General features: G+C 44.4%; 1 protein-coding gene across 1 annotated transcript; it reads left to right on the top strand.

The window, feature by feature from the left end:
* Window positions 1–4,704: 4,704 nt before the first annotated feature.
* On the top strand, window positions 4,705–12,691 carry LOC125525859 (probable transcriptional regulator SLK3). The gene is made up of 10 exons (XM_048690865.1): window positions 4,705–4,861; window positions 6,217–7,033; window positions 7,114–7,239; window positions 7,724–7,772; window positions 8,606–8,820; window positions 8,966–9,034; window positions 10,610–10,710; window positions 10,873–10,966; window positions 11,117–11,186; window positions 11,450–12,691. The coding sequence occupies exons 2-10, from the start codon at window positions 6,320–6,322 to the stop codon at window positions 12,427–12,429; spliced, it is 2,418 nt and encodes an 805-aa protein (XP_048546822.1). The 5' UTR covers window positions 4,705–4,861; window positions 6,217–6,319; the 3' UTR covers window positions 12,430–12,691.
* Window positions 12,692–12,935: the final 244 nt, after the last annotated feature.

The following is a 12,935-nucleotide window of genomic DNA, read 5'->3' as shown; positions in this document are numbered from 1 at the left end:
CTTATGCATCTAAGGAACACAAACATTGCTGTCACGACCTTTGACTTCTATGAAGGTGCCATAGGCTGATGATCCTTGGTTATAAAGATGACAAAATACACATGAAAATATGTAATATCATTTGAAACTTGCACTGTGTAAACTGAATTTTATCTGAACTAAAATTGACTGAGTTTCAAGTTGTGCTAGCATTGACTGAATTTTACCCATTGAAGGAAAAAACTGGGACAATACCACATATATACCACGTTGTGTTACCATTGTGAAGCAATCATCAGTGGCATCACAGAAAATCCCTCACTTCAACAAGGAGAAATAAAATCACAAGAAGTAAAGTATGTAGTATTACTATGGCCATGAGGCGAGGTGAGTCTTGTTGAGCAGGTAGAAGCAAATAATGCGGTCCTGCCTTGCAACCTCGAAGACCATCCTCCTCCACTTGGCCAACCGCTCACCGTCCATGTCGTCGACATTTACCGCGTCTTCCCCTTCCGCACACCCAATCAACTCTGGCAGCCATGAAGGCGACGACGGCTTCTGCCTTGCATATTGTGTGTGGTACCAAGCCGAGTTGCATTCTTCCCCATCCATAAAGGCAACCACATGTTGCGGTGAATAATGGTCACTCTGCAATACAACTAAGCAATAATTCAAACCGTAAACAAAAGAAGAATTAGGAATAATGTTGGTACCATGGCTGAAGATGTCAATCTGATGAACTAATTCACCATCAATTTGATAGGTCGTAATATCAACTGTCAAGAACCATCAAGTAAATAGAGTCATGAACAGTAAAACATAATCTTTCTGAACGGACTGACCTGAATACATTTTCTTAACTCTAAGATGAGCATTGAACATAAGCTTTGGAAATGAATTGACTCTTCAAAATAAAAGCGACGTTGCCAATTATTGATATGACAATCATCTAGTTGATGTATATACAACCAAATTCAAAACAATTTCGTGTAGCCTATTCTACAGTATGCCAATAAAGAGAAGACAAATTTCTATGTACACCAACAGAAGGTAGACATATGTTTATTCCATTTGAGATTACAACAGGGATGATCTTTACAACCATGTCTCCACTTGAGAACAGTAGTTTATAAGAAAAGAAGTACAATAAACAAATATATATTTAGTGAGGAAGCAATGCATTAGAACTGAATCAATTGATAACAACATATAGCGAATGCTTGGAAATGCATGTGGACATAACTATTGACAGGAACAGATCCAACTTTATGGCTTAAAATCTATTAATATAAAAACACTCCCTTTGCTCTCGCAAGATACTCCAGATATCCATTAAAATAATCATATATCGACTATAAGTCGCCTACAAAGAGAAACATCCGGATAGCTATTAGAAAGAACAAAGTAGTCTTGACTCTTGAATCACAAGGTAGGTTACAACCACAAGCATTACAGATAAAAATTATTGAGCATTAACCTCTCTATGTCGGGGACAAATGGAAGGATATATCTCATATAAGTTTGAATATATATTTATAGCAAAATTCAGTACAGGTCAAATTTAGCGGCTTCAGAAAAATATACGATTGATACATATAATTTTTTTTGTGCTTACAAACAATACAAATCGGCAATGTATGCCAGACTAGAAGTACATTACAGAGAGGTAAAAGCATCTTACATAGTTGTGTATGTTAACAGGAGCTTAATTTGTGAAGCATTTGTCAAGCGCCCAAGAAAATAACATGAAAATAGATCGAAGCACACATACCACCGAGGCTGGGTGAAATCTTGTCAATGCTGAATGCGACCTTCGACGGACGATAGACTGGTCGAAGGACTTGGATATGTACAATATTCATAATACCTGAATCTTGTTAGAGATATACGGCATGCCTCTAAAGTATCAAAATTTGTTTCTGGACAGAAATACAATGAGATAGCACGCAGATCAGGAAACATACAACATAATATCACCAATCCGATGTAGATGAGTGATGAGTTCACTGGATCTTCTCGTCCGACGACTTTGATGTAGTTTCCGCACAATAACACATTCTCTGAAGAAATGTATTTTGCACAATAAAACATTTTCTGAAGAAATATTCTGCGCAATAACACATTTTCTGAAGAAATATTCTGCACAATAGCTAAAAAAATGCACAGTAGCTCAAAACATCAGCAGAACAACACATTCTCCACGATATCACTGCATATGTTGTGTGCATATATCAGACCAATGGCATTTTTGTTGTTGAACTGTATCAACCTTCTTTTCTTTGCAAAGTGCATCAAGTGGAACATCATCTTCCGTGTGCTTGTAATTGCCACTTGACTGTGCCCAGTGAGAGACCAAATACATATTTCTTTGAAAGTGCATCGAGCACACAACACGCCAGCAGCAATGCATCAAACAACTCCACTTCTGAACAAGGCCTTGAATCAAGTATCAGACACCACACAAGCATTGATTCAAGACACACATAGATCCATCATGAGCTATTCAACACATTCTGGATGCCCAACTCAAACCTGCTTAGCTCTGGGAAGATGGTTGGTTCCCACAAAGGCCAGCTGACGCCGCGCCGTTCAGCCCTAGCCGAGAGACGCGAGACAAGATTGGGGATAGAGATTGTGGGGTAGACTCAGTCCATCAGCCACGTGTGCCCTTCCGCTTGTCGTCGACCTTCGGCCGCCGCACCCCCTGCGACAACCGACCCCGCTCCCTCAACCCTTCTTGTCGCGCGTGCCCTACAGCGGCCGCTGGAGACAACAAATACAGGAGGAGCACATTGAGCGAGGGACATGACAGAGGCAAGAGCTTATCTGAACCCGCCGCCGTGCTCTCGTGTGTTCATTGAATGTCCATGCACAAACAACACAAAAGAAGGATTGAGAGGGAAAAAGATGGCATGGTTGCTACCTTCTAGGCACCCATGGATGGAGCCGCCCCTTTGCCGAGGAGATAGTGCTGGAGGAGGGCGGACTGGCAGCAGGGAGCACGGTGACGGCGGTGAAGAGACCGGTGTGGATCTTGAACCGGCAGGGGCTCCGCACCGCGGGCACACATGTAGCGTTGTTCGCCGGCGGCCACGCCGCGTGCCGGCGTGCGTCCATGTCCCCAGTGGCGGCCGACAACATGACGCATCAAGCATCACTGTAGGTCCATCATGGACACGAACACCGGGTGGCCGACGATGGCCGGCCTCAGGCCGGACGCCACGGAGCATGCCGAGGTCATCGTCCCGCAGCTGCGGCTGCAACACATACATGTGAAGCCGCATGGAGGACATAAGGTGTTCGGCGTCGATCCCAGGCTGTAGCCGCGGAGGAGGCGACGTTCATGACGACCGTGCCTAGCCGGTGCGTCATCAGCGGCCGTATTATTCAGCGAAGCGCCCTAGGGATCCATGCGGCAGCTTGCCTACGACGTCAAGGAGCTTGCCGATGACCGGAAGCGGCCACGCCCCAGGACCCAGTTGGAAAGTGGCATCGGGATCAGAAACAAATCTGCCGCAATGTTTGGCCTGAAGGGCTGCATGCATAGCTCCATTATAGGGAGTGTTTGTTTCCAGAAACTTTTTTGTGTAGGGACTAGAAAAAATCCCTTTTAAAGATTTTTTTATCAAACGGGAGGGACTTTTTAGGGACTAAACTAGGCATATGAGACTAAATAAAGAAGACTCTCAAGGTGAGTCTTTTTTGGGACTTTTCCAACAATGCCCCTCCATACATTCATTGGCCCGCCACCCCATGATGTTGTTTAATTGTTATTTCTCTATATACTAGGGGCAATATGGTCATTTAATAACCTCTAGGAAGGGACTAGGAACTTTTTAGTCTCTGGAAACAAACAGGGAGGGACTTTTTAGGGACTAGAGACTTTTTAGTTGGGACTAGAAAAAGTTTTAGGACTTAACCAAACAGGGCCATAGTCTCAAGCTTTAATTGATTTCCTTGCGTGCAGGCCATCAGTTAATCACCATCAAGGAAAAAAGGAAACCGCTCGAATTTTGCTCCTATGATGTAGCGACCGTTGGGTCTTGGGTTGTCTGGCATGACGTGCGAGGGCAGGTCTGCCGGCAGAACATTTCATCTTAACCGTTGAATGTGATTTAGCCTGCTAGATCGGACGTTCATGATTTCTCCGTGTGTACTTCGCGGTGTGTCTATAGAAAAACTTATGTTTGCTTTTTTAATAGTAGTAGAGATAAACCAGGCTTTTTTAAGCACCGATACTTATTTGTACAGGTTAGACGCTTAATTATACGTCTCTTCCGTAAAAATAGGCACTGATGTTTCAGAAAAATCCGATTTATTTTTCTAAGCACCTTCCTAAGCATCTAGCATTGTAGTACAAGGGTTTAGGTATCTGCGAAAGTGGTCAGAACCGTTTTCACTTGAAAAAAAATGTTTTCCTTTGTGTCAGTAAAAGAATAGACCGACGACTCAATGACAACGGTCTTTTTTTAGGGGAGACAACTGTCGTTATTGATTGAGGAAAATAACTGCTGTACGGGTACCAAGCTACAATAAACCTACACCGGCCCTCCGACCCGCACGCACGGCACCGCTCACCGGAAGGCGGGGCCACGTTGGGGGAGCCCGCGTGTCGGCGCCAAGCTCCACGTGCACGCGGCCACGGCCCGCCACGCCCGAAGCGAGCCGCGCCACTGACACCTGGGCCGCGAGCCCAATCCCGCCGCGCCGACCTCCCATGCGCGAGCGATCCCGATCCGACGGCCGGGGGCGCTTCAAGGGCGGTCAAAGCGGGCCGGGTCGGGGTCCCGGTCGGTCGCCCACCCGTCTCGCAGACCCACGCAAGGCGAGGAGCGACTGGAGTAGCCCGGCCGTGGGCGCCGACTGGAGCTCGCCGGCGAAGGTGAGGTCCTTTCCCCGCTCCCGACCGCCTCTCCAACGCTGCTCCGCCTCCCCGCCCGCGCTCCTCCTCCCGCGGGGGTTCGTCCGCGCTGGGGCGTCCCGGGGGAGCTTTTTATTTTCCGTTTCTTGGGCCCGGGGAGAGGGGCCCCGGCGCCCCCAATGCAGCTCCCGGCCGGCCGCCGGGCGGATTTTGCTCGGGGGTCTCCCGCCCCCTCTTTTTCCCTCTGTCGGGGTGGGTTGCGTCCGCGCCGGGCGAGCAAGGCTAGGGTTTTACTTTACCCGCGACGGCGGCCCGGGGAGGAAAGATTTGGGGATTTTTCTGTACGTCCGCTCAGCGCGGATGGTAGCGTTGGTAGAAGGGGCGAGGCTGTTTCCCGTTCATTATCTGTGGCTTATGTTGTGCGGCAGGAGATTCTTGTTCCAGCACTTTAGCCTGTTGGAGGGATCTGTCTCTTGTGTGATTCTTGTTCTCAAATCCATCTTTTTTTAATCAAATAGTAGTTTTTTTATGTGCATTCCATCACATTGTTAATTTTAGTTTCTATATAAGCTTGATGCCAATAAGCAAGGTTCTTCAAGGTGTTGGTGGTAGATTCTTATTCTAGCACTTTAGCTGTAGGAGGGATCTGTCTTTTGTGTGTGCATCTAGTTTCAGCTCCTGCCTGTACTCACATCCCCTATTTTAAAAAGAAATATTAGCTTTTTTTATGTGCATTACGCCATGGAGTGTTGTAAGTTGGTGGTAGGTTGTGAGTGTGAATGTTTGTGATAAATTTTGTTTCCTAGGCTTGATTCGAAGATTATAGTCTTGACGAGTCGGTCACTAGTTCTTGGTGAGAGCTGATATAGGCCAAAAAAGCAGAAGGATCACCTCTGGTGTTAGAAATGTCTAGCCTTAGATAACTCCACCAGTTGCAGAAGCTAAAAAAGCGGTAACTTTTGATCCCCGCTAGTTGAATTTGATAAGCCGCAGGACGACCTAACTTCGATGTCCAAACGGATATTGCAGAATATTTTTGACGCCTTTCATAGTTCCTTGTTAGTGATTTAAATTCCTGGTGATTTCTTATCACATTTAAAAGAAAAAAATATATTTTTTCCTTTCTCTGCTGTGCAATAAAAATACGTCCTTCGAATTTCACATGATTATCTTGCTATGTCAATTTCTGTTCATTAGACTGACCCTATGACGAGATTTTTGCTCTAGTGTTGAGATTTACAATTTTAAATCAGGACATTATTGAGCTGTTGGTTCATAGACTCTCTGCTTTGAGAATTTTTTATGTTGACAGGTTCCTTATTGTCTTGCATGGCTTCCAAGTATTTACTGATATAAGCACACTTTAAATTTTCCAGCTAAAAGATTTGAAGATACTCGGTAGCACGCATCGAGTGGTGTTCTTTGCCAATAAGCAAGATCCTTCAAGGTGATGCTTGAGTTGCAACACTGCTGATCTCCATGTCTGTGGCTCCACACTTCAATCTTGGACTTGTTCCCAGGGACATGAATGGTGGTATTCCAGTTAGTTCTGCAAATTCCTCTGGGCCAAGTATTGGTGTTAGCTCTTTGGTGACCGATGGCAACTCATCACTCTCTGGAGGTGCCCAGTTTCAGCATAGTACGAGCATGAATGCTGACTCATTCATGCGCCTTCCTTCCTCACCGATGTCATTTTCATCCAATAACATATCTGGCTCTTCCGTCATTGATGGGTCCACCATGCAGCAAAGTCCACCCCAAGAGCAGATGCAGAAGCGGAGATCATCTAGTGCAACATCACAACCTGGAATTGAGGTTGATGGTGCATTTCATGGGCAGAAGAAACCAAGGGTTGATATTAGGCAAGATGATATCCTGCAACAGCACTTGATTCAGCAGCTGCTCCAAGGTCAGAGTTCTCTTCATTTCCAGGGCCAACATAACCCACAGCTTCAAGCATTAATCCGGCAGCAGAAACTGGCACATATTCAGCATCTACAGCAGCATCAGTTGTCGCAACAATTTCCTCAGATTCAGCAATCTCAAGTTGGCATACCTCGACAGCCGCAGTTGAGGCCGCCGCTAGCACAGCCTGGGATGCAACTACCTGGGCCTGTTAGGACTCCTGTCGAGAGCGGGCTTTGTTCTCGAAGGTTAATGCAGTATTTGTATCATAAGCGTCAGCATCCAGAGGTGAGAGTCTCTTCATTATATACATTGATTAGAAGACATGAGCCATTGAAAGATCAGCTTACTCACATATTGTCTTGTAGAATAATCCCATAACATACTGGAGGAAGCTTATTGATGAATATTTTGCACCACGAGCAAGAGAAAGATGGTGTGTGTCATCATATGAAAAAAGAGGGAATTCTCCAATTGCTATTCCGACAGCTCAGGTTAGTTGACAGTTTTCACCTGAAATTTCTGTCGAATACTCGAAAGTTGCCATGTCCAACATCACTTTCATATTGATGTTCAAAATAAAGTTATTTAACATCTCCTTAAGGCTCTGCTAGGATCATTGAACACTTTGATTATGAAGTATCTGTGATGGTAGTGAGGAACACCATACTTGTATTGTACTCCCTCCGTCCCAAAATAAGTGTCTCAACTTTGTACTATCTTTAGTACAAAGTTGTACTAAGCTTGAGACACTTATTTTGGGACGGAGGGAGTAGCTGGCAATGGCTATTGTAATCTGTCATGCAATAATTAATATGATTGTAAAATATGTTCCATGTAATGAATCCATTGTAAGCTGATAAAGCTGATTCTTTGTCTAGTCTGCATATATGGTCAATAGCAAGGGTAGTTATCCTTCTATGGTAGATAAAATCTATGAAATCATCTATCACATGGTCATATTTCTCCTTGTTACAGGATACATGGCGTTGTGATATTTGTAATACACATACTGGGAAAGGATATGGTAAGTTGATTTCTGGCTAAGTTTGCTCAATCCTTCTCCATGGCTGCTTCTGGAAGATGAATGCTGTTTTCTTATGGGATTATTCTGTAATAATCACCAAATTCAGTGTTCTTGTAGTTCGTGCGAAAACAGTTAAGCACGATAACTTGTATAGGTTGTGTTACTCGAGCATGCTATAATTTTCTTTAGTTGTAAATAACACCTTGTCATAAGGAACTCTTGGAAAGATGGTAGTGTTGCAGTGTGTGGTTTTGGCATTGCATTTTGCTCCTCCTGTTTTGTTTATGTAATCCTGCACTTTGCTCCTCCTGTTTTTTGGTGTACACCTTAACATCTCCTTTTCGGGCTCTTTATGTTTTGCTCCTTCAATGTGTTATTCTCAGACTAGAAAACACACATGTGCATGTGCAATGCGCATTCACATATCTTATGTTTTGTATAGTATATAGTATATACTCACATATGAAAGAAAACCATATCTAAAATATAAGTCACCTAATTTTTTGGGACTTATTCTGCCATAAACATCCCCAAAGCAAAAAAGAAGGATAGTAGGCTAAAAAATAAGTACACCCTCTGATACAAAGTTGTACAAGTCAGCGACAATTAATATGGATCAGAGGGAGTAGTAATCTTCTTTTTGTTTGCAAAAAAATTTAGTAATCTGGAGGCTGTTAATAGTGTAAAAATATTTGTGGACGGTTCAAATCGGAAGTATACCAGCGGCCTAACTTGTACTTTACTCTGTAGATATTTTAGTTCATTTTCTGTATTTATTTCAAAATGTATCTCTTTGAGCTTACCCCCTTTCATTTCTTATATCCATCTTACAGAGGCTACCTACGAAATACTTCCTAGACTCTGTCAAATTCGATTTGACCATGGTGTTGTAGATGAATATCTATTCCTTGACGTGCCCAATGAATTCCGGTTGCCCAATGGATTACTTCTCCTGGAGCATACCAAAGTTGTTCAGAAGAGCATCTATGATCATCTACATGTTACGCACGAGGGGCAACTGAGAATAATATTTACTCCGGAACTAAAGGTATGTTGCTAGATGTAGTAGCTTGCCCATGCCATGGCACCCATGTCTTGGGTGCCTTATTTTGTGGACCATTCGTGAGCATCTGGATGTTATAAATGAGGTACAAACAAGAACCATTCTTATCTGCTGATTGCTGCCTATGCAGATTATGTCTTGGGAGTTCTGTTCACGACGGCATGACGAGTATATCACTCGCAGGTTTCTAGCACCGCAGGTATTAGACGCTCTTCCTGTTTTGCACATTTGAAAATCATCTGTTCTTTTCTTCGACATTTCTCTATATATGTTTTTTAACTATGTAGCAGTAGCAAGTGTGTACCTAATTATAAATCTGAATCTGTGTGATAATCACACCCTCACATTCTCCTGCTGGACAAGTCTACAAATCACTTTTTTAAGAAAACACAAAAGATTTTTGCGTTTCATTTCATTAAAGAGGAAGGGTTTGAGTTACAATCCTCCTAGGAGGCAATTAGCCAATTACAGAGCCAAAATATGAAATCAGTGGACGTCCCAGGTCTGGGGGATGACAGCCCCAAGTCCGAGCGCACTGCCGCAAGCCCAAAGGGCTGCCTCTTCCTTGATCTTCGTCACCAGGGCATGGACCGAGGGGCGGCCTCTGTCAAAGGCACAGTTGTTCCGGTGCTTCCGAAGCATCCAGGAGATGAGTAGAGCCGCGGAGGCGAGACCTTTGTCCATTGGCTTGGGGGTAAGCTGCCGCGCCGAGTGCCACCAAGCGTTGAGTGATGTCTCGCTGTCGGGGGGTGGGTGGCAGGGTATCCTTAGCCAGGCCAGAGTCTCGTACCATACCTGATGAGAGAAGGGGCAGGCGAGGAGGAGGTGGTGCTTGGTCGCAGAGGGGGCAAGGCGGTCCACGGTCCACACCGATCAAGGTGGGCCAGCCAGTGGAAGAACCTGTCACGCGGTTTACAAATCACTTGGACATGGAAAGTTCTGATGCTTTGGCAGTTGCTCTGGGTGAATTCACGAAGGAAGTCGAACAGTAATGCTGCTCATAATCATATTGACTCGCACATTGCTTATTCTTTGTAGAATGAGCTGGTTTCTTCTCCTGAAATCCCATGTATTACTAGCAGCTTTTGTTTGCTTTGGTCTGCAGAATATGGTTTTTCATATGTGTAATATCGATCTTTATGGCCAAGATGAGTTTTTTGTGTGCCTTTTCTATGTTAGAAGATACTGGTGATCTGGTATTGTTTCTTTTCTACGATTTTGTGCAAAACCATCGTACCATGGGTGGTATACCTCCATATTGCATTTTCTCATGTTAACTTACTAAATAGTTACCATTATATATGTTGAGCTAATAGCGCCAGATTCTAATTAATGAAATGCTTGGTGATTGGAACGAGCCATGCCAGGTTTGTTTTCAACCAGCTGTCTAAGAGTACTGGTTCTTTGTTGGAGAACAGGCTGTGTAGAAAAAAAACGATATTATTGACTACATGAAATTAGCTATTACGTGTTATGGCTGCTGAATTTTGGAATCATTATTGGCACAAGCTATTTCTTGTTTTGCTATGTTTTGAGGAACTTAAGTTGTTTAGCATAGTGAGACTGCTTTTCTTTTCCTCATCTGCTGCTTCAAGGTGCAAAGTGTGGATACGACATTTTTGTTACTCTAAAAGCTTGTGTTTTGGTCAATTTCAGTCTTTTGATGTGTGGCTTCTGCTTTCCAGGCAATTATGCAAGACCAGTCTGCAAACTATAAATCTTTTAATTTTGGCACCTTTGTATTTTTCTTAAATACATGCTTCTATTTTATCAGGTTAATCATCTGCTGCAAATTGCCCAGAAGTATCAAGCTGCTGCCAATGAAAGTGGGCCTGCTGGGGTATCGACCAATGATGCACAAGCCATTTGCAACATGTTAGTAAACCCAGCATGCATCGCTACTGTATAATTCATTTGCTTCTTACAGTTCCTTTTGGCATTATAAATCACAGACATATGTATTTCATTCTGTATAAGATCTAGCTTTCTGTTATATTCTAATCAATGTGAGGATTTTTTTTTTGGTTGTTCTCAAAGGTTTGCGTCAGCATCACAACAACTAGCGAAAAATCTAGACCACCACAGCTTAAATGAACATGGGCTTTCTAAAAGATATGTTCGGTGCTTGCAGGTAACTAGAGTCCCCTTTGTAGTATTTATCCATCTTTTCCCTCGATATTATCTGAAAATTACTTTGATCTTTTACTTAGTTATATTGGATGCTTCTTCCCCTTATATGATTCTGTCTACAGTGTGTTGATTGCTTGTGTGCTCTTCTCAGATATCAGAGGTGGTGAATAACATGAAGGACTTGATTGATTTCAGCCACAAGAACAAGCTTGGCCCTATAGGTATGACCATGCACATTCACCAATCAGCATCATCTTAAGTGTTCACCTGGGTGCTGAATTATATTTTTGTAAAACAGTTTCTTCATGACCAATGATTTGTCTGTAGTTTGCATCAGACTGTAGAACTAGTCATACTATTTGTGTTCACTTCTTTAAGAAACAGCCGATCTTTTTCCCTAGAAGATTCAGCGATGCTCAGCTCTTCCTGTTTCGACCAAGTGATCTATGGTGTAAATTGCTTAATGGTTTTCCTGTAACTGCAGAGAGCCTGAAGAACTATCCCAGACAAAACGGGCCAAAGCTGACAATGCAGAACATGCTTGAGGCAAAGGGGGCCAACACAGAAATTAGCACCCATGGGAATAGCGAGGCCCCAGGTGTCGGAACCGTTTGTAGCAGTCCGCAGAATGCCGTGGCACAAAATAACTACCAGAATATGCTGAGAAGCTCAAGTGCAAACCAGGGTTTGCTTCAGCAGGAGGCGTCACAAAATGCCGCGGCACTGAACAATTACCAGAACATGCTTAGAAGCTCAAGTGCAAACCAGCTTCAGCAGGAGGCGTCGCAGAACGCTGCGGCGCTAAACAATTACCAGAACATGCTCAGGAGCTCGAGCGCGAACCAGAGCTTGCTTCAGCACGAGGCATCGAGTATGTTTAAAGGTCCTACAGGAATGCACAATGGCGTTCAGCTGGAAGTGTCCAGATCTTTCCGTGCGGGTCAGCTCGGGCAGTTCCAGCAGCATCCCATGTCGTTTCACCAAGCCATGCCCCAGCATCAGCAGAACAGTTTCGGGGCTGGTGCGAGCACACAGTACCAGCAGCACCTTATCCAGCAGCTGCTGCAAGAAGCCAAGAGTAGCAACAGCCGTGTAATGGCACAGCAGCAGCAGCAGCCTCCTAGCGTGTTGGGACCCGTGAACACCAACAAACCTGCTAGTGGAGACCAGGCACATCAGATGAATAACGGAGCCGTGAAGGGTGCCGCTCAAACGGGTACGACAGGGCCCAGCAATCTGATCAACAGTGGAGCCGGCATCGTCCAACGATGCAGCAGTTTCAAGTCGGTGAGCAGCAACCCAGCTGCTGGCGTGGCCGCTTCCGGCAACACAGCGAGTCCTAAGGCAGCGGAATCCATGCACGAGGAGGACGAGCTCGACCATCTCATCAGCAGCGAACTCGCAGAGAGCGGTCTGTTCATGGGGGAGCAGCAGGGTGGCGGCGCGTACTCGTGGGACATGTGATGGAGGGACCGCTAAATCTCTCAACCTAAAGTTTCTCTCTACTCCCTAAGTCGTGCTTGATGTAAAATCGCCGCAAGTTATTCGGAGTTTTTCTTCTTTTCTGTTAAGCTTTCGTGTCGCTGACCGGAACAGTTTCTGATGATCATGCACTGATTGAACCTTCAGTTGTGTGAGTGTGAGGGATCTGGCTGGGAAAGTTGTTGAGAGTAGTACACTGCAACCCAGTGTTATCAAGCAAGGAATGTCATGCTCTGTGTTGTCATTGTGCTGCATTCTTACTGATTTTCTTCTGGCCCTTGGAAATAAATATACTCTCTTATTTCCTTATTGGTTTTCAGTTCGAATTGCCTCAAGTTCCTATTCCGGTAACTGGGCCTAGCTCTTGACAAAAAATCCCCTAAAAGAAAAGACAAAAAAGAAAAAGAAGAATGGCTGCTTGCTCACTTCTGGTTGCTCTGCTGCCGGTGGTACCGAAAGAATTCGATCAGTGTGTTGCATTGCATGGT

Source organism: Triticum urartu, chromosome 7, assembly GCF_003073215.2.
Source record: "Triticum urartu cultivar G1812 chromosome 7, Tu2.1, whole genome shotgun sequence".
Taxonomy (NCBI): Eukaryota; Viridiplantae; Streptophyta; class Magnoliopsida; order Poales; family Poaceae; genus Triticum; species Triticum urartu.
This window is presented reverse-complemented; position numbering and strand designations above follow the sequence as displayed.

What these genes read in the sequence shown, in the direction of transcription:
- LOC125525859 (XM_048690865.1), top strand. Translation starts at nt 6,320, where the DNA reads ATGTCTGTGGCTCCACACTTCAATCTTGGACTTGTTCCCAGGGACATG. An exon ending in TTGCTATTCCGACAGCTCAG is followed by an intron (nt 7,240 to 7,723) that starts GTTAGTTGACAG and finishes TCCTTGTTACAG; the next exon opens with GATACATGGCGTTGTGATAT. An exon ending in GAACAAGCTTGGCCCTATAG is followed by an intron (nt 11,187 to 11,449) that starts GTATGACCATGC and finishes CTGTAACTGCAG; the next exon opens with AGAGCCTGAAGAACTATCCC.